The sequence below is a fragment of the Pygocentrus nattereri genome, chromosome 21 (assembly GCF_015220715.1).
Source record: "Pygocentrus nattereri isolate fPygNat1 chromosome 21, fPygNat1.pri, whole genome shotgun sequence".
In the NCBI taxonomy this organism is placed as follows: Eukaryota; Metazoa; Chordata; class Actinopteri; order Characiformes; family Serrasalmidae; genus Pygocentrus; species Pygocentrus nattereri.
The window spans coordinates 5,717,979-5,742,656 of record NC_051231.1 but is presented as its reverse complement, the minus strand read 5'-3'; the positions used below and the strand labels follow the sequence as shown (position 1 = coordinate 5,742,656).

The window sequence follows — 24,678 nt, the reverse complement described above, 5'->3', positions numbered from 1 at the left end:
ATCATAGTTTATAAATGCTGAAACATTTTTAATGTAAAGAATGTAATCAAATTTACATTTAAATGTAATTTAATTTAAAACGGCGCCTCATGTACGTCCATGACGTCTGTGAGCGCGAACAGCCAATGAGCTGCTCCGCTTGCCCATCAATCATCACGCCCTAGCAGTGAAGCCCGCCTCCTGCTGCCCAAAACCCTTTTGCTATAGAAAAAAGGAGACATATCAGTTTTTTTTAAGTGAAATATATCCTACTTTCTAAAATGAAAGAAACAATCTGGGCGAGTGATTAGAAGCTATTTTAACTATTTGTTTTTAGCCGTTGAGCTCTATTTACTCCCATTCATTGAGGACGTGTGCCCTCTGCTGTTTAGCAGTCCTGATATTAATATAACGGAGGAAATAGGAAGTGGCCAGGCTCCTCATAAACCAGCTCTACTAATAATAGAAAATCAATAATAATAAGTTAGCAGGCTGGATAGAATTGTTTCACGGGCCTGGTTTGACACGTGGGTATTAGAACAGTGGACTGACCACCACAGATTCCTCAACGTTACTGAATGTTTAGCTGGATTGCGAGAAGAAATGTAACCGACTTCTAAGACTGAACTTTGGCGATAATTTGGAAAATTATCCCTGCAGATTTTGTTGAAAATTGAAAGCAACACAACAAGGAAACTAATGAAAGCAAAGAGTGGGCGCAGTAAATAACGGATTCAATTATATTTAGTTGTTGAACCTTCTGTAGAAAGTTCTGCTAAATGTTTTCTGCTTTTTTTTCTGATGCTGAAAAAAACTTGTGCTCAGTGACTGAAAATTAAATAAAGATGGTCTTTGACAAGGGTGGTCTTCTGAAAAGTGCTATATATGGTAGATAAGAAAATAGTCAAAAGTGCAGCTACACAACAGGTGTAATTGATAAACTGGCAACTCTGATGCACCCGTGTTATATTTAGTGCCCTTTTAATTGGCCGAGTGCTTATGTAACCCACGGTTAACAGAAAACAGAATACATCCAGGTAATTTACGCTGCAGTTCTTGCGAGAGGTGTGAACCGCTGTACAGTAATGCAGTGAGAGTCAGGCGAGTGAGTCACTGTTGTCGGTGATTCACTTGCCTGCTGTTGGTTGCATTTGTCTGTACAGGTCCAGATTCTTTGGAAGAGGAGATTCATGTCCTGTCAGCTTAGCATTTGCCCCGCAGCAGTCTGAGAAAAGCAGCTGAACCTGAGCTCCAGGAGAGGTTAGGCAGAAAAATGTGCATTGTTTAGCGAGTGCCTCTCTGCAGCTCCAGTTTCAGTGCGTGGCTGAAGCCTGCCTTGGGCTCAAGTATACATTTAACACAGTGATGGGAGACCTCTGCTGTTGAAAGGTGTAACTTCAGAACTGAAAGGTATGAGTCAGACGCCAGGGGAAGGATCTGACCACACTAAAGTAATAGCTTGGCAGGAAATCAAATTTACACGTTATGAACCTCAGCATAGATGCAGTTGCCTGCCGAGTCTTTAGTTTTGCTCTGAATTGTTTTATACAGTTATTCATGCAGTGTCGGGAGGTCAATTAAGCAAGTTTACCTGAGATTACTTTACAACTTGACATGATCTGATGCAGGTGTGGCACAAAGTTTGCAAGGTGCTAACCGATGATTCATCGATAATGATCATTAACAGCCGTGAAATCATTGAGTGGACTTTTTTAACTGGACAAACTGATCCGGAGGGCTGGCTCGGTCCTAGGGACTCCTCTAGACCCAGTGCAGGCGGTGGGAGAAAGGAGGATGCTGAACAAGCCAGCATCCATGCTGGAGAACGACTCCCACCCCATGCGTGAGACTCTGGCAGCACTGGGCAGTTCCTTCAGTGACCGGCTCCGTCACCCCAAGTGTGTGAAGGAGAGCTATCGCAGGTCCTTCCTTCCTGCTGCTGTGAGACTGTACAACCAGCACTGCTCCCAGTAGACCACACACACATACAACATACACACACACACACACAATATACACACACATACAACATACACACACACACACACACAATATACACACACATACAACATACACTTACATTCAGAATGCGAACATTCTTCATTGTGCAGTATGCTAAGTGCATTACAGATTCCTATGCAACTCTTATTTTATTATTATCCTTATTTTCCTGTAAATAGTCTCGAGATTTAGCTTTAATTTTTATTATTTATAATGTTGATAAGGTTTATACTGTTTCCTGTTTCTATTACTGAGTGCCTCACTCCTGTTACTCTGCTGCTGCTGTAATACTGTGAATTTCCCCGCTGTGGGACTAATAAAGGATTTTCTTATCTTATCTTATCTTTTTTTTTTTGTCCTACATGTATGAGCCCTTCAGGGCCCAGTTTCCCAAAAGCATAAGGGTCTCTCTGAAATGGGACACTCAGAAAAAACAAAACATCATTAACAGCTATTAGCACTGCTCTGTAGGTGGCCCTGCCCGTCTGCAGTGTCAGCAGAGGAGGGTAAAGTTCAGCTCCTCACTGCTGGACTTTACATTTAAGGAATCATATGCCTTCAAAGAGGGGCGAGGCATTAATTAATCATTGCCCCAAATTCAGTGATATGAAGCTGAAGGCGGCTGCTCGCCAGCGACTTGTTGGAATTTTCCCGTTCCACCTTAAATGGAGCAGCAGTTACATTCTGGTGCTTCAGGTGTCAGAGCTGCTGGGCTATTTAAGGTGGAATGGGAACTTTAGCTAGCTGCTGAGACATTAGCATACTATTGGTGATTTTTTTATGAAGAAAGGGACCTTAATACGCTGAAACGACATTAAACTAAGATAATACAGTGGTTATTGTAACTTTCTAACAGAGAAAATTCTCACATTTGTGGGTTTCTTTGGTGTCTTGTGCTGTTTTTGCTTTTCCTACACTGTTTGGAGTCGCACTGTTTAGGGCCATGTAGCCTTAACACTGCGCCCTACCCCTCTATCTCAGTAAGAATAGGGACACCCTACGCCCAGGTGTGGATGTGCGAAACAGAGGGGTAAGGCCTCAGTGAAATGGGATCACTGTTGTGTTCACTGTGTTGCTCACTCTGCTATTTCATAATGATCTTCGTACTAAGATGCTTTTGGGAAATCCAGGCCTGATCTGTGAGTGATTGTCATGCTGGCACTCTGCAGCACAGGGAAAACACCATCAGAAGCAGAATGTTTTGAGCTTCATTATAGGCTAATATTTGTAGATCAAAGGGTCTTAAGTAGATTTTTACAGGTTTAGTCAGTCTACAGAAGTAGACTTGTTAGTAACAGTAATGAAGCTACTGGGACTCATATAGACACTGAATAACAGCCCATTATATTAAAGAATATTTAATAAGTGATTGTGTGTGTGTGTGTGTGTGTGTGTGTGGGTGTGGGTTTGCATATGTGTGTATGTGTGTGAGTGTATGTGTGCGTCCATATGTGTGTGCGTCCGTATGTATGTGTGTGTGTGTGTGTGTGTGTGGGTGGTAGGGCTTGGGGCTCTGCTCGAGCACACAATGACTGAACAATCAAGCCCAACCATGAGTTCTGATGAAAGCCCTTCTGGCCTTTCTGCCCTCTTCTGGTGCAAACAGAAACTGTCTTAATATCTCAATATACAGTTGTATGCAAAAGTTTGGGCACCCCTGGTCAAATGATGTGTTTCATTGATTTACTAAGTGGAAAAAATGTTTTAATAACTCATTCTCTACTGTTTAATAACTGTTCATTTGCTGAATTTAATAAGTTGGAGTAAAAAGAAGACATACAATTTGGCCTGTGCAGAAGTCATAGCATATTTCAAATGAATCTTTTTGAATCACCCTGTATTTGCACAGGACTGAACATCTATGGTGTTAAATAATCTTTAAATTGCTTATTGTCCCAGCTCGAGTCATAAGCTTAAGTGTGTTACAGTCAAACTACAGACACCAAACAGGCCTTGGCTGAGCAACTTTATTTGAGTGAAGAGGAAACTATCACTTAAGGTTATTATGCAGACAATGAATGTGATGTATTTATTCATTTATTCTATATTCATCAATGAATATTGATTTATTGAAGCACTGATTATTGATTTCCATGATTCATAATGAAGTGTTGTTACAGTGAAAGTGTATAACATCACCAGTGTCTCCCAACAGTTGTAGGGACGCACATGGGGTATTGATGCTCTTTTTTAAATATATGGTAAACACAGCTGCTCATCTGTCACTATTGTTCTGCAGTTCACGTGGCCTCCATCGTGCCAGACAGACGAGATTGTGAGTGACATGCCAGCACAAACGCAGCCCACCGCACAAAAATAACCTCCATTCTGTAGGGGAGCCGAGTGGCTACCTGGAAACAGCTGGAATGGAGGACAAAAAGCCTCCAGTAAACATATGAATTATTAATATATTGCTGCCGCTTGCACTTGTCGGGACCTTTCAGCAGCATTTTTCAGATCTCCAATCCTGTGCACACAAAGGAGACAGCCGGTCAAAAGATTCTACCTTTCATTACACTGACACTGACAGACCGGCGAGCTGCTCACATACAGCTTTACGCGAGCTGTGACCTCATCCACCACCAGTGTCCAACCACGCTTCCTTTCTCTTATCACCACCTTCTGAAACCTCTCTGATCTACCTTCCTCAGACTAGCTTCTTCTACCGCACCATGTTGAGTCACATCATCCCTGACTCAAAAAACAGAAGATTGCTGCTGGGAGACAAAAGGCGGTACATTTTCAGAGAAATCTGAGATTAACCAGCAGAGAAAATGATTCAGCCGTGCTTTTTGGTCATAATCGATGCCATCGATTTAAAAATAACCAATTATTCATTAGGCTTTTCAAAGCGAATGGCGTTTTATTTTTCAGGTCTGCTTTTGGTTTGTCATTGTTTTCCTGTGGGTGGCTGGTGGGTTTTACCTGCCCTGACTGAGTTCCAGCCTCCGCCTGTAGAAGACAAGAAACAGCTTCCCGAAACTAAGGCAGGAAAAAAAATACTTCAGCTCCTTCAAGCTGTAGTAAACACTGTGACGCATAATTCCTCAAACCAGCCGAGCTGCTCTTCACGTCGGAGTTGGGTCAATAACTTTGTTTTCTTACACCATTTAATAAATTCCAGTAGCCCTTTATGTTCCATGGGCATCTTGAGGAATGGACCAATAGAAACAGTCTGAAATGACGCTATAGTCTCTCTGTATGCTGACTTCACCTGCCAGCTAGGTCACCTCATGCCAGAAGATGGTACCAAGCTGGGAGAGCGAGGGCCAGCACACGCTTCTTCCAAAACACATGAAACACCATCATGTCTGCAATTTTAAAAAATCTGCAGGGAAGTTTTGCACATCTCCAAAGTTCAGTCTTAGACACTGGCTGCATTTTTTGTTTCACACAATCCCGAACACATTCAGTGGTGTTGAGGTCTGGACTCCATTGGTGGAGGTGGACAGTCCATTGTTTGGAGAACACCAGCAGCTTCGCTGTTTGATTTGCACAATTCCAGCTTCTTGACAGCTGTACATCCTTTCAAACGCATAACATTGAGTTGGCTTTTCACATTTTTTCCCTTTTCTCAGTAACCAGTTCTCGATGGACACCATCTAATGCACAAGTTTATTATTTTTAAATGTTGAAAACAAGTCAACACGTCCTCTACAGAGAGCACACTACTTCACATTTTAGTGCACACTTAGGAGTTTAACCCTTGTGTGGTGTTGGGGTCTGTGGAACCCATTTTCAGTGTTTACCAAAAGAAAAAATGATGTGATTTAATTTTATTTCCACCTCAGATTCTTGGCCTTTACTCATTTTCTGTGAAGAACATATAAAATAACCCATTTTCAGTGTCTTCACTCTGTTCACCCCCCACACATTTATATTAGACATGTGGTGTTGGGCTGAACCTGTGGGGAGTAAAAGTGTGGAGGTGCTGTGTCCTTCACTCAGTTCTCCTCCTACATGGCCTGCTGTGTGTGTGTGTGTGTGTGTGTGTGTGTGTGTGTATGTGAGGGTGAGGGTGGACAACTTGGACAGGCTGCTGACTGGCTACAGCTGCTAAAGAAGAACCCTACACTGGACACTTGTGATATTTTAAACATCTGGCATTTTTACATAAACTTTTATGGCTGTATTGATTTAAAAAACAATAATGCACTGGGTCCAGCAGACCACTGAGTAACAAACACACCAACACCACACAGGGGTTAAATATACTGGGGGGGAAGTGTGATCCATGCAGTGGTTATGGCACATTTTATATTTCATGTTTTATTTTTTTCCCCTCAGCAAATGAATAGACATTGTGCACTGAAATGCTCAGACATGTTACATTTACGTGCGTCCCAATATAGAAGATGTGTTAACTTATTTTCAGCCAGGTGGTCCACGGTCTAGCGCAGAGGTTTAAAGTGTCATTTCTCTCCATCTTTGAATCACTTTTAAACTCTAGTTTTGTAAACTCCTGTGTTTTCATGTACTTTCCCTTGACTTTCCTCTTCCTTATGTGAATATATTATCTTATATCTCATCTACCCAGAAATCTCTTCTAAAATGAAGGACTTTTTAAAGTTAAGAACGCTCGAGTTAAGAAGTTACCATGTTGGACATGGTTGAGATTTTGTAATGATGCCAAAAGAATACTTTAAACTTTAAACTCAAACCTTCAGCATAGGTTCATTTCCTTGCTACCAGTTTGCTTATCTTTAGTTGGGGAACCCATACAAGTCAAATGGCCACTGGGTTATAGCCTTTCAGTCATAAACTGACAGATGTGAAAAGCAAACACCAATTTGATGTCCTCTTTTATTTTCCGCTATCTATAAAATACCCAGCACTAGTTGTGTTTGCTTTTGTAAACTGCCATCTGTGATCAGCCACACATGATGGTTAATTACCGTTCCCTTTCAGTTTTTTTGACGCAGCTAAAACCATAAACACAGTCCTTTGTGTTGGTTCTGGCAGTTGCCGTGCTCACTTCTCACTTTCAAGCATCAAAGAAAAAACAAGTCATTTAAAGCAGACATGGATGACCAGTCTGACTGTTACCACACGCTTTGAAAAGGCTTACATTGTTTATTTCACTGTACAGGTCACATGATTTAGCAGTAAGCTATTATAAACAGTCTCTGGCAAAAACTATTTGTACACAGCATAATAAATTCATCCTAGAAAAACAGTAAAATTGTCTGCTTAAAAGGAGTTTAAGGCTTGCAGAGCTTGCTCTCGTGTCTTTGACCTTTCCTTGCTCAGAATTTCTCCATCTGCTTTGGTAATAGCAGTAATTTTATGCGCACATTCTTGAGTAACACTCCAAAGCACAATGTTTAGTTTTAACATACTACTAGAATTCCATAAGGATGTTTCCATAAAAGATTCCAGTGATCCTAATTATTCTCACACTTTTCACACGTCTCAAAGTCTCGTGGGAACACGCACCCTGCTAAGTTTTTATTTACTGTGGGCAGGGATTAGCAGATGTTTTACAGCATAGGCGGCTAGCGCGTCCAGGTTGCTGACAAGCAGTATGTTGGTGCTGAGAACTGTAGGAAAAACACATACCAGCAGACCACACACCAGTCCTGTCATTAGGTCTCCTCTCAGGCAGGGACTTTCCCTCTGAGGCTCCCAAAGCCGCCTCCCATGGGGGTGCGGGGTCCGTCCTATGCTTCTGGCTACCGTAGTGCCCTTCAGGGGAAGTACAGTCTGTGGCAGTGAGACAAGCAGCACGCTCTTGCTTTGTAATTTACAGCCGTCAGCCAAACCTTTTTGGCCAGACAATGGCACCGGGTTGCTGTGAGAAAATTGCCGTCCATTGTGTCCAAACTGTGAGCTCTGAGCGACGCAGCTGTTGGCTTTTTTCTTCAAGTCAGCACTGCCGCTGTGGTTTGGGGCCCTCTCTAGAATTTTCGTTTGCCCGAGGGCTGCAGTATTCCTTTTTTCTTTTCTGTTTTCACTACTTCTTTGTACTTTAACCCATTTGCAAAGTGTTCTTAAATGTAAACTAGAAGTAGCATCTTTTTCTCTGGATGTGTGGAGCTGATTTGTTTGGGAAATCAGCAAAGGGAGCTTCGCCAGGAGCAAGCCTAAGCTTCCAGTCAAGCCCAGCAGGAGCAATACGGCACCGAGAAACCAGAACAGTTGACCTCTAATTGGCGAAGAGGTGGTCAACAGACAGGGCAGGCAGGCTGAGAGAGAACCGCCCCTGTCCAGGCACTCTCTGACCGCTGGCTGATCCTGCCTCCAACTGTATTCTGCGTATGTTCCACTCATGCCCCACAGCAGAAGACAGCCAAGGAAGCCCACAGCTTTCAAGAATTTCAAGAATTTGCCTCTATTCTCGCCCTCCTCCACGTTCTGCAGGGCTTCTGTCTCCCACGCTTCTCCATCTCTATCCATCACCAACACCGTTGGACCCAACTCACTTTCCCTGCTCTCTTGTGAGCTCTCTTCACAGGTATTTGGTGTTGCTGCTACTTCTTGAGGCCACAGGAGATGGACGAGCACTTCCACGGCTACTAACAGTGGAGTCAGCATCAGGACCGCCCCATAGGTGTTGCCGAGGAACAACATGAAGCGAAGCGCGATGGCGTCGGAAGATGGATGAAAGGATATTGGTCTGGGGGCAGCACACCAGAGGTAGGCCAGGAATGCTAGAGGAAAATGAATGGAAGACGCTGAACAGATGCACTGATGTAGAGATGGATTTGTTTGTTTATTTTTAGGATCAACCTGCTGCTATTGTGATTCTTCCTGAGGTCTAGTAGACGTATCATACATAACAAAAATATTGCGGTATCAATTAACAAAACAAGTCATACAGAACACAAGAGTAGTAAAGTCAAGGGGGAAAAAAGGAAACTGAGAAATAAAAAGTAGACAATGGAACCGTAACATAAGAAAGACGAGTGAACAGTGAAAAATCACACTGAAAGAAAATATCATGTGTACATTCTATACTATGGTGAATATCTACATTCCTGCCCACTCCACCGTAGTGCTGTTCCACCTGTTAAGGACCTGTCTATTTAACTGATCTCTAAATTTGTTAAATAGTGTTCTTTATCAGTTAACATTATTTTACTCTCAGTTTTAAGCAGTCAGACTGGCAGGGAATTCCGCTCCTTTATGGCTCTATAAATTACTGTTTGACACAGGTATTTACTTTTTGCTCTGGGTAATTTGTCTTATATCCTGTTATATTAGTAACTAATGAAGACAGACGAGGGAGTGTGAACACTGCTGCCTTTATGTGCTACTGGAATTGTAAATATAGGTTTCTGACCTACATTCTGTAAATATAAAGGTGCCAAAAGGGTTGTTTGGAGCAAAAGAAATCACTCTTGGTTTTCTAAAGCATCTTTAAGTGGTGGGGGAATTGAAGAACCTTTTAAATTTAACTTAGCTTAAAATGTCCATACAAGTTTTTGAGTATTAAAGCTGCACATAAACATTCCTTCAGTAATTACAAGTGTGGAAGGTAGAGGTGTTACCCACTACACTATACCAACTACCAAAAAAACCAACCACCTCTAAAAAGTATATATCACATATGCATTACACAGTATGTTTTCTTTTGCTTTTGCAAAGGAAGTAATTTGTGCCTTCTTGTCATCTGCAAGGTTTGTTTTGATCTTATATATTTGTTCATGATTGTGCAAAATATCAGGTTCTGAGAGACAGGACTGTTAATCGGGACTCAGACTGGCAAATAATCTGAAATTGTGTGATTTTTTGGGAGAATCTTGTAGTATTGGTGGGCTTCAGTGATGACGGAAGGATGACTAAAGACAAAAAATCAGAGGAATATGTCATTATGTATAGAGTCCAATACATTTCTGTATTGTGGGCCAGCATTACAAACCCTGAGTTGGCATGCTGAGTGATGGGGGAGAGGAAGGGCTCCCAGCTATGGATGGCTGTGGCATCTCTGGGGCTCAAACTCATGGTCTCCCAGTGATAGGGACAACACTTAGAGGGCAGCACCTTATTTGTAACAGTGTAGTTAACTATAGCAACTACAAAGCACTTTATAGCTTCACAAGCGTGAAAGAAGACCTTACGAAGAACATGAGAAGGCAGCATATGATCTATAGATACAGTATCTGCTTACCAGTGATGGAGAGGTCTGTGAAGAGCAAGAGGCAGCTGCAGCAGAGGCTGACAGAGGACATGGAGTCTTTGAAAGCAGGAAGGTAGAGAAGACTGCACAGCAGTTTGCATCCACACAGACTGATTGTGGCCTCCAGAACTCCATCCATCTCTATACCTGATCACAGAAACGCAGTAGAGGCGGTTTATTTTAAAGACAGCATATATTATATATAGTGCTCTTAAAGATATCCTATATGCCAGGCATGACTGAGCAATCCAAGAAGTATCCTCATTGGTACTTGATGCTGCAGGTGAGAAAAATTAGCAAAAAATTTAATTTATACAATTTTCTGTTTACCTTAAATGTAGACAAACTGCCAAGACATACCTTAAAGTTTGTTTCTTTAGGGTTTAAGCTTCCATTACTTATTTACTACATTACTCTTGTAGATCCAGTGCAAAACTAAAGAGAAAAAAACTTCAGAAACAAACTCCAGACACCAAACATATCTTGACCACTGCATTTGGGGAAGTGGGTAAAGCTGTTGTTGGAACAAAACCTCGTATCTCCAAAATGGTAACTTTTCAGGAGAAGGAAAAAATGTTACTTTCAATGTAAGTCAATGGAACCAGACTTTATTCCGAGTAATTTTGGGCCATTTCTTTTGGCCCATATACCATCAAATTTACACAATGTAAAAGGCAGCAGGCACTTTCAGAATATGACAAAAACTCAAAATCGAGATACATTGAGATACGACTTTTGTTTCCGACAGCAGCAATAAATTTGTTCTCAAACTAACCTCTTAAATTGCCAGACTTATTACTTACTAAGGCTTATTATTCAGTAACTAGCTCAACTACAGAATAAAAGAATAAATATAAGAGTTATTTAAAAAAAAAAAAACAATAGAGTTTTGTAAGCCTCACTTAGGAATCTCAACAAGACTATACATTAAAAAATATGTTTACTTCATTGTTAACACAGACCGGTCACTCACTGCTGTTCCAGATTGAGGACTAGCAGTTTGCAGAGGCAGTTGCCCTGGTCATTCTGCGGTAGCTGCCCAGTCAGTTCACAGAATTGCAGTGAGTAGTGAAGTAGTTATCAAGTGAACCACTTTAAACACAGCAGTGTTGTTTGTCTACTAAAGTATTTCAGTATGAGGTTTTGACCTACAGTGTTTTTCCTGTTATGAGCCACTGCCGTTTAACCGAGGCTCTGCTTCTTTTGCCTTGTGAATCAACACAGTCACAAAGGTGTGGTTATTTGGTCTGGGCTGTTATGGTGACACATCATGCAGAGGTTAGATAGCCGACACATTTAATGATACTTTATAAGAAAGATGTTGTGCTGTTTCTATTACACAAGTATATCATCACACCAGGCCTGTGCACAAACATTTTGTGGGGCAGGAGCTCAAGGGCACATACTTTATTTGCAGTACATTGCAAGCACTGTTATCAAAGACATACTGTAAATACATTTTAGATTAAAACAAAAGTACCAATAAACATTTTTCCAAAGGCAGCAAAGAGCACAAATGTTATTATCTGTGCAGGGGTTTGAACCCCATTTACCAGCATGCAAATCCATCCCATTACTCACAACAATATATAATGTTTTGTTATAAGTCAGAGATGTCAGAGAGGTCGTATTTGAGCAAAACGTCGGATTTGAGCAGTGAGGCTTATAATGTGAACATAGCGTTTATGTTTTTATAATCAAAACTTAGGCCCAATCCCATTTCACCCTTTGCCCCTACCACTTAGCCCCTAGCCCTCCGTTTTGTGTGTTCACGTCTTGGGGTAGGGTGTCCCAATTGCTGTTGAGATGAAAAGGTAGGGTGAAGTGTTGGGGCTGCATGGCCCTCTAAACTGGCGTTTTTCAGAAGCGCACCAAATAGAGCGTTACGAGAACAAACAAAAAAACAGGCAAGGTGGCGGCACAAGCGACCAAAGAAACCCACAAATGAAAGATTTCTCTAATGAAAATGATGACAACCTTTGTATTATCTTAGTTTAATGTTGTTTCAGTGTATTATGGCCCTTTTCTTCATAAACAAGTATAAAAAAAGTATTATGCCACTGTCTCGGTAACTAGCTAAATGTCCCATTCCGCCTTAAATGGTGCAGCAGTTACAATCTGTCAACATAGACATCAGAACTGCTGTTCAAATGTAAGGTGGAACAGGCAAAGTAGAACAAGAAGCTGGTGGATATCTGACTTCAGCTTCATATCACTGAAGAATTAGTGGGTGGGTGATAATAAATAATTGCCCCCCCCCTCTTTGAAGGTGTATGATCCCTAAATGTAACTAAAGCCCAGCAGTGAGGAGCTGAACTTTCCCCTCCTCTGCTGTCCCTGCAGACGGGCAGGGTCGCCTACAGAGCAGCGCCAGTAGCTGTTAATGAAGTGATGCTCTTTTATTTGAGGGTCTCATTTCAGAGGGAAGATTTCAACTACTGCCCTGTAACTCAGTTCCAAGGGGCACAGTGACACTCATAAACAAGGGGTAGGGGTAAAATTAAGAAATGGGACTGGGACCACACCCCTTATTACTGACATTATGTTTGGTTGTTGTTCATCATTATGTAATAGGACGCTGTCTTAAAGGGATTATCGGTGTTTTATGGGTGGGATTTCCAGCGTTGTGGTGATGTCTGACATGTCAGAGTTACTGTGGAGAACCATAGGCAGGCAGTACCTCACCAGAGTAAATGAACAAAAAAAAAAACATTCCCACATATTTCACAAATATTACATCACTTTGTCTTAATTAGGCATTACTTTTATAATTATTACAAATTATTACATCATGCTTAAGTTAACGAGCCAAACGGGTCCATTACGACAGCCTTAAACTGGTTTTATACAGTGTTAGTCCCGAGAAAGAGGACGTTAAAGCACATTTTCCCTCATTTTACAGATTGTTTACATTTTGTCATGCACACAAACTTTAGTTTCTTAAATGAGAATAATTGGCTAATATTGTTTGTGACAGGAAGCAAAATGTCAATTTTGAAACAGAAATAAACACCAGCATTAAAAGGCAACTCAACAGATTTTTTAAGTCGTTCAGGGCAGTTTGATGTCCTATACCATGAACATTAGTCAGAGCTGTTCACAGTGATGGTGATGGGAACCAGGCATCTGAAGCACTAAATGGTTGCAAATACGTCACCTAATAACTGATACACTGTTTCAGGAATGTTTTGAGAAAGTTTATTGAAAGTTTTGGCCTAAAATGTAGTTTTTCAAGATACGTTCATGGCAGAGACGTACATACTGGCTGTCGTTAGGAAAATAGTCCCCAAAGAAAATGTATTTTCTTTGATGTTTCACTATTTCTACTAGTAAATAAAATGGTCATTATTGTGTTAGGCATTATGACTCCTGGTCCATCTCCATCACCGTGAAGAAACCTGAATGGGTAGGTTTCTCTACAATGACCCATTCACACCCAACCACCCTGAATGACTGAACGATGTTTACATCTGGATCACTGAATTATGAAAACATTTTGAATAGTCGGCGAAATTACTTTTGATATGCCTGCCAAATAACTGTAATACATTCAGAAGTAGCATGACTAGCCAAACTGCTAAAAACAGTCTAAAAAAAAGGTCTGTCCAAAAAAAACCCAAAACGCTTAGTATCTATAGTATCCATATAAATATCTATATTGGTCCAAGATACATTTTCTAAAGGCAGTGACCGGGAAACAGTTACATTTTAGATTTTTACAAGAATACTTTTAGAATACTTACCGACTACATTTAGAGAAATATGTGTCAACTTAAAAAAAAAACACCATCATTAGTTGTTTTTTAACCATTTTGAAATTAGTGCATAATGTGTAAAGACATACTCTAAAGCCTGAGTAGACTGATAAATCAATGTGATCAGTTATTAATCTCAGCGTTACTGAGCTCTGCTAAAGCCTGAGTAGACTGATAAATCAATGTGATCAGTTATTAATCTCAGCGTTACTGAGCTCTGCTAAAGCCTGAGTAGACTGATAAATCAATGTGATCAGTTATTAATCTCAGTGTTACTGAGCTCTGCTAAAGCCTGAGTAGACTGATAAATCAATGTGATGATCAGTTATTAATCTCAGCGTTACTGAGCTCTGCTAAAGCCTGAGTAGACTGATAAATCAATGTGATCAGTTATTAATCTCAGCGTTACTGAGCTCTGCTAAAGCCTGAGTAGACTAATAAATCAATGTGATCAGTTATTAATCTCAGCGTTACTGAGCTCTGCTAAAGCCTGAGTAGACTGATAAATCAATGTGATCAGTTATTAATCTCAGCGTTACTGAGCTCTGCTAAAGCCTGAGTAGACTGATAAATCAATGTGATCAGTTATTAATCTCAGTGTTACTGAGCTCTGCTAAAGCCTGAGTAGACTGATAAATCAATGTGATCAGTTATTAATCTCAGTGTTACTGAGCTCTGCTAAAGCCTGATTAGACTGATAAATCAATGTGATCAGTAACAAAATGCTTAGTTTATTTAACAGTGTTATCTTGATTTTTACCAGTAATGCCTCATTGAAAGACCCCTTTCTTTACCATACTTGAAGATGGCTGAGAACTACAAAGGAATCAGCCACATTTCTCATATGTGTTCACATGAAGAGCAGCAGACGGAGGCTGAGGGCGGATGCGGCCTCAGTTCACTCAGAAAGATTGCTCTATGTCCAAGATAGGCCAGTGGCACAAATTCAAATGAGAAAGAAGTGCAGTGCCAGCAAAAGCAAAGCTGCTGTACTTTATTGGTTTCAGAATGTTCAGAGTGACAAACAGGCTGTGTGTATGACCCTTTTGGACTCCAAGGCCCAGAAGAGTATTAATTATTAATGGACGGATCGATTCTGAATGTTTCACTGCTGGATGACTAACATAGATGAAAATGACTATTGGGTCTGAATTACTCTGCATATTGCATGTTACATATTGCTTAAACTGTGCTACTTAACACTGAGACAATGGCAGATTCCGCACAGTGATATAACAGTGTCATATTGTGTTGCTGTTAATTGTCATGACAGATATCAATTTGTCTGATGTCATGGTGGCTAACCAGATCACACAGCAACATCATAGAGCAGCATAGCTGATCACCAGCAAAACCAGCATATGTTATGTTTTAGGACGCTGGTCGGCAGCAATGGAAGTTAATATGCTGGTCAGCAGGAAAAATAGCATATCATCACTGTTCAGAGATAAAGAAGTATCTCCAAAATAGTGAGTTTACATGAGAGGGCAAAAATATTCTTTACCTTCAAGGTAAGTTAATGTAAAAAGATTTTATTCCAAGCAATTTTGGAGCATTTCTGTCAGTCTCTTCGTCATGAGCTGTTCACACAATGTGCTGTGCTCAAAAAAAGTCAAAAACGAATAAACTGAGATGTTTTTCTTTGGAAAGCGATGATGTGTTTTGGTTCTTGGTATGCTGGTCAACCAGCAAAACCAGCTTCTCTGCTGTCATGACACGGCACTTAAGTCTTGTCATGCTTCTGCTTGTGATCCCATGGTTTTGCGTTTCTTGTCTCTGTGTGAGTCTATATTGTTTTGTGTTTTGAAAATTTGCACGCTTCTCTGAGTCTTTGAAAAGTGCTATGAAAGTATTCTTCTTATTCCTCTTATTATTATTATTATTATTATTGTCCATCCTGACAGTTACCAGTAATGGTAGCATGACACTTATTTTACTAGGGCTGCGACAAATATTTAATACTATTTCATAAATTTGTTCAATATAATATATTAAAAAATGAAGCCAATAACTGATATTACACTGAGATTTTTATGGAAGTTTGCATGCTTTAGTGTATCAAACGTATCAGTATTACAGGAATAAAATGTATGAAGCTAAATGCTAACAAGTCACCAGAAATATAATCTGACTGCTGATAAATCAATGTGATCAGTTATTAATCTCAGCGTTACTGAGCTCTGCTAAAGCCTGAGTAGACTGATAAATCAATGTGATCAGTTATTAATCTCAGCGTTACTGAGCTCTGCTAAAGCCTGAGTAGACTGATAAATCAATGTGATCGGTTATTAATCTCAGCGTTACTGAGCTCTGCTAAAGTCTGAGTAGACTGATAAATCAATGTGATCAGTTATTAATCTCAGCGTTACCGAGCTCTGCTAAAGCCTGAGTAGACTGATAAATCAATGTGATCGGTTATTAATCTCAGTGTTACTGAGCTCTGCTAAAGCCTGAGTAGACTGATAAATCAATGTGATCAGTTATTAATCTCAGCGTTACTGAGCTCTGCTAAAGCCTGAGTAGACTGATAAATCAATGTGATCGGTTATTAATCTCAGTGTTACTGAGCTCTGCTAAAGTCTGAGTAGACTGATAAATCAATGTGATCAGTTATTAATCTCAGTGTTACTGAGCTCTGCTAAAGCCTGAGTAGACTGATAAATCAATGTGATCAGTTATTAATCTCAGTGTTACTGAGCTCTGCTAAAGCCTGAGTAGACTGATAAATCAATGTGATCAGTTATTAATCTCAGTGTTACTGAGCTCTGCTAAAGTCTGAGTAGACTGATAAATCAATGTGATCAGTTATTAATCTCAGTGTTACTGAGCTCTGCTAAAGCCTGAGTAGACTGATAAATCAATGTGATCAGTTATTAATCTCAGTGTTACTGAGCTCTGCTAAAGTCTGAGTAGACTGATAAATCAATGTGATCAGTTATTAATCTCAGTGTTACTGAGCTCTGCTAAAGCCTGAGTAGACTGATAAATCAATGTGATCAGTTATTAATCTCAGCGTTACTGAGCTCTGCTAAAGCCTGAGTAGACTGATAAATCACTGTGATCGGTTATTAATCTCAGTGTTACTGAGCTCTGCTAAAGCCTGAGTAGACTGATAAATCAATGTGATCAGTTATTAATCTCAGTGTTACTGAGCTCTGCTAAAGCCTGAGTAGACTGATAAATCAATGTGATCAGTTATTAATCTCAGTGTTACTGAGCTCTGCTAAAGTCTGAGTAGACTGATAAATCAATGTGATCGGTTATTAATCTCAGTGTTACTGAGCTCTGCTAAAGTCTGAGTAGACTGATAAATCAATGTGATCGGTTATTAATCCCAGCGTTACTGAGCTCTGCTAAAGCCTGAGTAGACTGATAAATCAATGTGATCAGTTATTAATCTCAGTGTTACTGAACTCTGCTAAAGCCTGAGTAGACTGATAAATCAATGTAATCAGTTATTAATCTCAGCGTTACTGAGCTCTGCTAAAGCCTGAGTAGACTGATAAATCAATGTGATCAGTTATTAATCTCAGTGTTACTGAGCTCTGCTAAAGTCTGAGTAGACTGATAAATCAATGTGATCGGTTATTAATCTCAGTGTTACTGAGCTCTGCTAAAGCCTGAGTAGACTGATAAATCAATGTGATCGGTTATTAATCTCAGTGTTACTGAGCTCTGCTAAAGCCTGAGTAGACTGATAAATCAATGTGATCGGTTATTAATCTCAGTGTTACTGAGCTCTGCTAAAGCCTGAGTAGACTGATAAATCAATGTGATCAGTTATTAATCTCAGTGTTACTGAGCTCTGCTAAAGTCTGAGTAGACTGATAAATCAATGTGATCGGTTATCAATCTCAGTGTTACTGATCTCTGCTAAAGCCTGACTAGACTGATAAATCAATGTGATCAGTTATTAATCTCAGTGTTACTGAGCTCTGCTAAAGTCTGAGTAGACTGATAAATCAATGTGATCAGTTATTAATCTCAGCGTTACTGAGCTCTGCTAAAGCCTGAGTAGACTGATAAATCAATGTGATCAGTTATTAATCTCAGTGTTACTGAGCTCTGCTAAAGCCTGAGTAGACTGATAAATCAATGTGATCAGTTATTAATCTCAGTGTTACTGAGCTCTGCTCTGTGAGGGTCCATGGGGGTCCTGACCACTGAAGAACAGGGTAACAGAGTATCAGAGAAACAGATGGACTACAGTCTGTAACTGTAGAACTACAGAGTGCAGCTATACAGTAAGTGGAGCTGATAAAATAGACAGTGAGTGTAGAAACAAGGAGGTGGTTCAAATGTTATGCCTGACTGCTGTATGACTCGTTAACAGCAGGGTTATGTTATGTTATGTAGCAGGGTTCAAGTAAAGTGTTACATAAATATTTTTTTAGCATATTAGTCTGCCATTTTGTTTTCCCCATGTAGCAGTAATCTATATGATTATTTGAATGCAACCAGATAGGATGGCAAATTCACAACTGGATTTATCTGGAGAACTTGGACCTAATTTAAACCCTTTTCCTTGATAAGACTTGTTTGCCTGGTTTTAAATGCACTCATGATATTGTAAAGGCAGAAAAATCAGCGCATAATGCTGGATTGCAGTCATTTCAAAGAGCTGTTGAAGTGGTCAAAATCAAACAAAGAACATTGAGTCAAGGTTGAAAAGTAATAAAGGCCAACTCCCTTGGCTGATTTTCCAATCAAATCAGGTTCATAGACCCTGAGAAAAAAAGGTGGTGCTTCTAGTTTACATTTGCAAACACTTTGCAAATGTGTCGGAGTACAGAGAAGTAGCTAAATGAAACAGGTTGAGAGCTGAGATGGTCAAAGATTGTAAACATTCTGTAGTCGTGACCTTATCATCAGATATGATATATGCCATAGTGCCCACCCATTTCATGTGTGAAGGCTATCAAGCGAATGAGCAGCAGGTTATTAAGCGGCTGTCAGAGGACTAATACTCACAATGCTGTATTGTGTCTAATGTTTACAGTGCGTGACTTACTCATTTTGCATAGCCATAGTTTTATACAGCCTGAGGTGGCAGTTTTCTAGCACTGGTATGTAGATCTGCTTGCACTTGTAGTACTGCATAATGTGCAATATTGTGATTTAGAAGAACACGATGTGCCAATCAGTTTTTTATGTGACTCAGTTTATTGAATTGTGCGACAAAGCTTTGAAAGCATTTCGGTATGTAATGAAAAAGTTTACTTGATTACAGTGTGTCAACCTGGCCTTTTAGTTTGCTTACTTCTGGTAACAACTATGTCAGTGTAATATGTTTATGGAAATGATACACAGTAAAAGTTTGGGCACTTGGGTCCAATTACCCATTTTATTCTTTTTTAAATGAAAACAGGTAACATATCCTCTACAGAGAACACACCTCTGCACATATTAATGCACAATTACTATTTATTTGCTGAATTAAGCATAAAATGTAAAATGACCCTCACAAAAGTTATGGCACATTTGGTATTCCAACATTTTATTTTGCTTCCGTCGTGTTCTGCTTAGTAAATAATCACATTTTGTGCACGTGCATTTGCAAAGATGCCATATTTAAGTTTGTTCTTTCTTGAGAATTTGTTAACTTATTTCCTATTAGAAAATCAGCGGAATTAAATTGGACTTTTTCACACGACACTTTTTATCAAGGGAATCCAGTGCATTGTGGAGAGGGTTAAAGCCCCAGTCAACATAGTTTCAGATGTTGTTTACATTTTAGTTTTAATAGTAAAGATATGCAGGGGAAAAGGTGTTTACTGGTGTTATATATTCAATATATAAATATAATACAATTTACTAGTTGATAAATGCTCCAAAAATTCCTGCTTGGAACTGTGTGGGCATGTCAGAAGGAGAAATGATTGACAGTGGCATCTCCTAGTCAATGTAAACAACCAAGTTTCAGTGGCAGTGGTTGGCAAGGCCACCAATCAGTGTGGTCCAACTCCACATTTGAGTTGAACTGCAGGTCATTATTTGGTAACTACTATTAAAGTAACATGTAAGGTATGTAGTTGAGAGTGAGGAAGGTGAGTGTGGACACTTTTAAAGCAGGCTGTCCACAGTGTGGCCTGCCAAGGTAATAAAGAGAAAAAAGTTTTATTGTATTCTTCCTCATTTATATACTGCTTCATCTCTCTGGTCCAACACAGACATTGCACTTTGCCCTCCCTAAACAAAACATCTGATTTAAAAAAAATTTAATGTTTTGGAAAATGTATCTTGAAATTTGAGAACATGTGACCATTCAAACACTTTCATGGCCTTTGAGTTCTAATAAATATCTTATAATCTTAACTCGTAGGAACTAGGTCAACGTAATCTATGACTTATTAACTAATCCTCATAACAGCACAGTAAGCCACTCAGTGCAAAATGCCAGCATTGTTGACACAGATGGTCTGTTTGAATCTGCAAAGAGATTCAGTGCAGCCCATGCAGTGATCTACTGACCGTTGCACCTGTCTTCCAGACTGATGGTCAAATGTGACCACTCTGCAGAAAGACTGCTGCACACCCTGGAATGGCAGAAATGCCTAAAAAGTGGATATTTTCCTTGAGCAATTGGTGAGTACATTGGAACATAGTAACTTAGTAACAAATAACGCTGATAAAAAGAAGAGCGATTTGGTCATTTAAGGCACATTTGCCAGCAAAAATTGGCAAATTATTCCGAGAATGAGCAAAACAAAGAGGAACTAGGATCAAAATAACCTAGTCTAACCTAACTTTGGCACCAGTAGTTAAGATAGGCCTATATAATCCTCACGTTAGAAGGATTTTTGAAGTCTGAGTACATTTAGATTGAATCACAATGAAAGCTGTAATTACAGGGTCCAAGCACAGGTTGAGTCACTGGCTCTAATGCCAGCAGGCTGGCTCTACCTGCAGTTATAGATGGCTGGAGGTTTTGGATGGCATGAAGCTTCTGACCCGCAGCCCACAAACGAAGTGAGAGAGCTGACTCACAACTTTAAAAAGAACCATATTACAGGGGAAAAAAGCAGCCTTACCTGAGAAATCCACAGCAGTCACCTTTACAATGTGAACAGTCAAAGGCTCATCCCTGTGCGTGTTCCCTTAGCCCTCCTCATGTGGGACGTGTCTATACAGGCCGCCCCCCGGTGCCGTACCTGAGCTCCTGAGCTCTGAGTGAGCACGTGGCTAAGGCAAGGGTGTGTCTGTGTTTGCCTAGTTCATACACAAAAACTGGTTCAACTGCTTCCAGTGGGGGGAGAACAATTTTGCCCCGCAGTCTTCAGCGCTAATGCTTGTGGGCTGTTAAAGCTGCAATTTAACTGAGATTGCAGGTTGTATGATTTTGATTCGACTGGTTCTTTGACACTGAGCCATTAGCAACAGTGTACGTCTTATACCTGGGTGCTTAAACAGTGTTTAAACACTCATATTTCAGAGCAGAGCAAAGGAATAGTCTGAATGTTTGCAAATGCTGCCATCTTCTGTTCAGATGTGAACATTAGAGATATAAAGGCCTGAGTTTGTCCTGTATAGAACCTCTACATCATACAGAGATCTCTATTACTCTTTACAGAACCATCTATCTTAACCCCTGAAATTGCCAGGCCCAAAGTTTTACTACACACTTCTATGACCTAAGAGTAGCTCAGCCAGTTTGCACTGAAGTCCCTGTAGTTACTGAATAATAGGCCTTAGTGTGTAATAGGCCTGGGATTTTAAGGGTTTAAATTCTTTGAGAAACCTAACGTGGGCATTCTAAAGTATTGCTCCAAAGAATCCTTTGGATCATGCCTTCAACATATCGCTGCTGTCGGAACAAAACCTTGTATCTCCGAAATGGTAACTTTACAGAAGAAGGACAAAACATACATTGATTTCAATGTAAGTCAATGGAACCAGACTTTTTTCCAAGTAATTTTTGCCCATTTATTTTTGTCCATACGTCATGAAATTTACACACAATATAAGGCCAACGTGCTTTTTCAGATTATGTCAAAAACAGAAAATTGACAAAAATGGAGCTACAAGGTTTTGTTCTGACAACAGCGATATGTTCATCACTGTTTGAGAAGAGACTGTAGAGGCTAAACTAGAAAACCAGACCCACCCTTTGATAGACAGAGTTATGTCTGAACAACGGGGAGTAAATGGGGTGATGGTGGGATATGAAAACTTTGTCATGGTCAAGGTAGAGAAATTTATAGGACTTCAGATGTTAGAAGGAAGAGCTCAGGCTTGGTTATCCTCCCATGTTTTTTGTCCAATTTATTTTTAAGATCCTGGTCCTTTAGTACTAATTTGGTGACAAGCTATCGTAAAAATTTGAGAAACTCAGGGCTAGAATATCTGAGCAGGCCCTAGTTGTAGTTTAAGGACTCCATGGACAGACATTTTCTCCAAGCAGCATTTTTGTAAAAGTTTGCAATGTATTTCCACATACGTTTGACATTAAGACACATATTTCATATTTTGGTATATTGACAAACGTGTGTAAATGGAGTGTATTTAAATATTCAAAAATGGCAGGGTTAAATATATTTAGCACCTATATTTGAAAATAAATGGTATAAAACCAGATATCTCCTTTTTTGATTCATATTTGTCTACGTCAGTTGCACATATGATTTGTCTCTTACATTGTGTCAAAATATCATAATTAATGGGCCAATAGAAATGCTTCTAAATTTGGATGAAAACATCTTAATTGGAAAGAAATCTGTGTACACTGACTTACTTCAAAAGTAAAAAAGTTTTTTTGCCCTCTCCTGTAAAGTTCTTTTTTTTTGGAGATACTTGTTTGTTTGTGCACTGTGATTATGTATTATATGTACGTATCACTGTTGTTGGAAGAAAACCTTGTATCTCCAATATGGTAACTTTACAGGAGAAAAAAAACAACTTTACTTTTAATGTAAGTCAAGGGAACCAGATTTTTTTCCAAGTCATTTTAAGTCATTTCCTTTGATCCATTCTTCATGAAGTTTGCAAACAATGTAAAGAGCAAAATGCATTTTCAAAATATGTAAAAAAAAAAAAGAAAGAAAGAAAAACAACAAAAATGGACATACAAGGTTTTGCCCCAACAGCAGCAATAAGAGCTTTTAAAATCTTCTCATTCAGGCAATCATTCAGTAAGACTTGAAGGGGAATTCCACTGTTTGTTAAATAGATTCAGATTCAGATTCAGATTCAGATTCCTTTATTGATCCCAGGGGGAAATTGCAGTTGTTACAGTTGCTTAAATAAAATAAATAAAAATTTTTACATTTTTAAGAAGTAAATACAGTCACTGAGTGGTTTGATGTAAAATGCGCTGCTCAAGAGTCAGAAGTGTCCACAGTGGTGGTGATTGGAACCAGACGTCAAGTGTGAAGTGATGCTCTGATAGGGCGTACATATTATTCCACAAGAATAAAATATGTGGGTATGTACACAACCACTTTTTCTTTTTTTGATACTGACGTTAGCCCATACCGATATGGTGCAATAGTTTTTCTTTGAAAGCTCCTAAAACCCATAGCGGACGATATGGGAGGCCTGATGGCCCTTATAAGGAAGGTTAAAGAACAGAATAAAAAGATGGGACTTCAGCTCAATATAAAGAAGACTAAGACCATGAAGACAGGAAGCTAACTTTACCACTGATTGAGAAGGTGGAGAGCCTTTGCCACTCAGGTCAATAATCAAAAAGGATCCTGCACTCAAGAAATATGACTTAGCTTGACACTTGGCAGAAAAAAAGAATGAAAATGAGCTTGAAAATATCTTCAAAAGCAACAATTTGTTTCCAGGAACAAAGATCAGAACTGTCCAGGCTGTGGTCTTCCCTGTGGTTGCTTATGGATGTGAAAGCTGAACAATAAACCAAGAGAGAGGAAAAATATAGGCGGTTTTGAACTTTGGTGTTGGGGAAGACTTTTGAGGGTACCTCAGACAGCAAGGAGAAAAACAAGCCTCACCTCTGACTCGAAGCTCAGATAACCAAACTGAAGCTCTTGCAACCCGATTTCCAAAAAAGTTGGGATGCTGTGTGTACATAAAAACTAAATTCAATGATGTGCAGGTCATTTAAACCCTGTATTTAATTGAAAATAGTACAAAGACAACAAATCAAGTGTTGATACTGATAAATTTAAATGTTTTTTGAAAAATATTTGACCATTTTGAATTTGATGCCAACGACACATTCCAAAAAAGTTTTGGACAGGGGAAACAAAAGGCTGGTAAAGTTGTGTAATGCTAAAAAAACACCTGGTGGTTGAATGGTAACAGGTGAGTAACGTGATTGTGTATAAAAAGAGCATCAATAACCTTAACCATAGTGCAACAATTCAAGAATAATGTTTCTCAACATAAAATAGCACAGAACTTTTGCTTTTTATCACCTACCGTACATAATATTATTAAAAGATTCAGAGAATCTGGAGAAATTTCTATGTGCAAGGGACAAGGCCAAAACTAGTGTTTGCTGGCCGTGATCTTTGGGCCCTCAGACAGAACTGCATTAAAAACAGATATGATTCTGGAGTGGAAATCTTTACACAGGCTCAGAAACACTTCTGAAAAACACGGTGTGTGAATACAGTTTGTCTGTGCATCCACGAATGCTGTTAAAACACTAAAACGCAAAGAAGAAAGCATATATAAACAGGATCCAGAAACGCTGCCACCTTCTCTGGGCTCACTTAAAATAACCTGAGGTGAAGTGGAAAAGTGCCCTGTGGGACTTCGAACATTTGAAATTCTTTTTGGAAATCATGGACACTATGTCCTCCAGGCTAAAGACCACTCAGCTTGTTATCAGGGCACAGTTCAAAAGCCAGTGGT

At 39.6% G+C, this 24,678-nt stretch overlaps 1 protein-coding gene across 1 annotated transcript; it reads right to left on the bottom strand.

Moving 5' to 3' along the window:
• Positions 1-7,038: 7,038 nt before the first annotated feature.
• Positions 7,039-21,025, bottom strand: LOC108441429. Its single transcript, XM_017720948.2, has 3 exons — positions 20,886-21,025; positions 10,091-10,246; positions 7,039-8,630 (listed from the first exon to the last, which is right to left on the bottom strand). Exons 2-3 carry the CDS (start codon positions 10,236-10,238, stop codon positions 7,429-7,431), a joined length of 1,350 nt encoding a protein of 449 aa, XP_017576437.1. The 5' UTR covers positions 10,239-10,246; positions 20,886-21,025; the 3' UTR covers positions 7,039-7,428.
• Positions 21,026-24,678: the final 3,653 nt, after the last annotated feature.

Excerpts from the sequence above, each read along its gene's own strand:
- LOC108441429 (XM_017720948.2), bottom strand. The coding sequence starts at position 10,238 with ATGGATGGAGTTCTGGAGGCCACAATCAGTCTGTGTGGATGCAAACTG. Across the intron at positions 8,631-10,090 it reads CACAGACCTCTCCATCACTG|CATTCCTGGCCTACCTCTGG; the intron begins GTAAGCAGATAC and ends ATTTTCCTCTAG.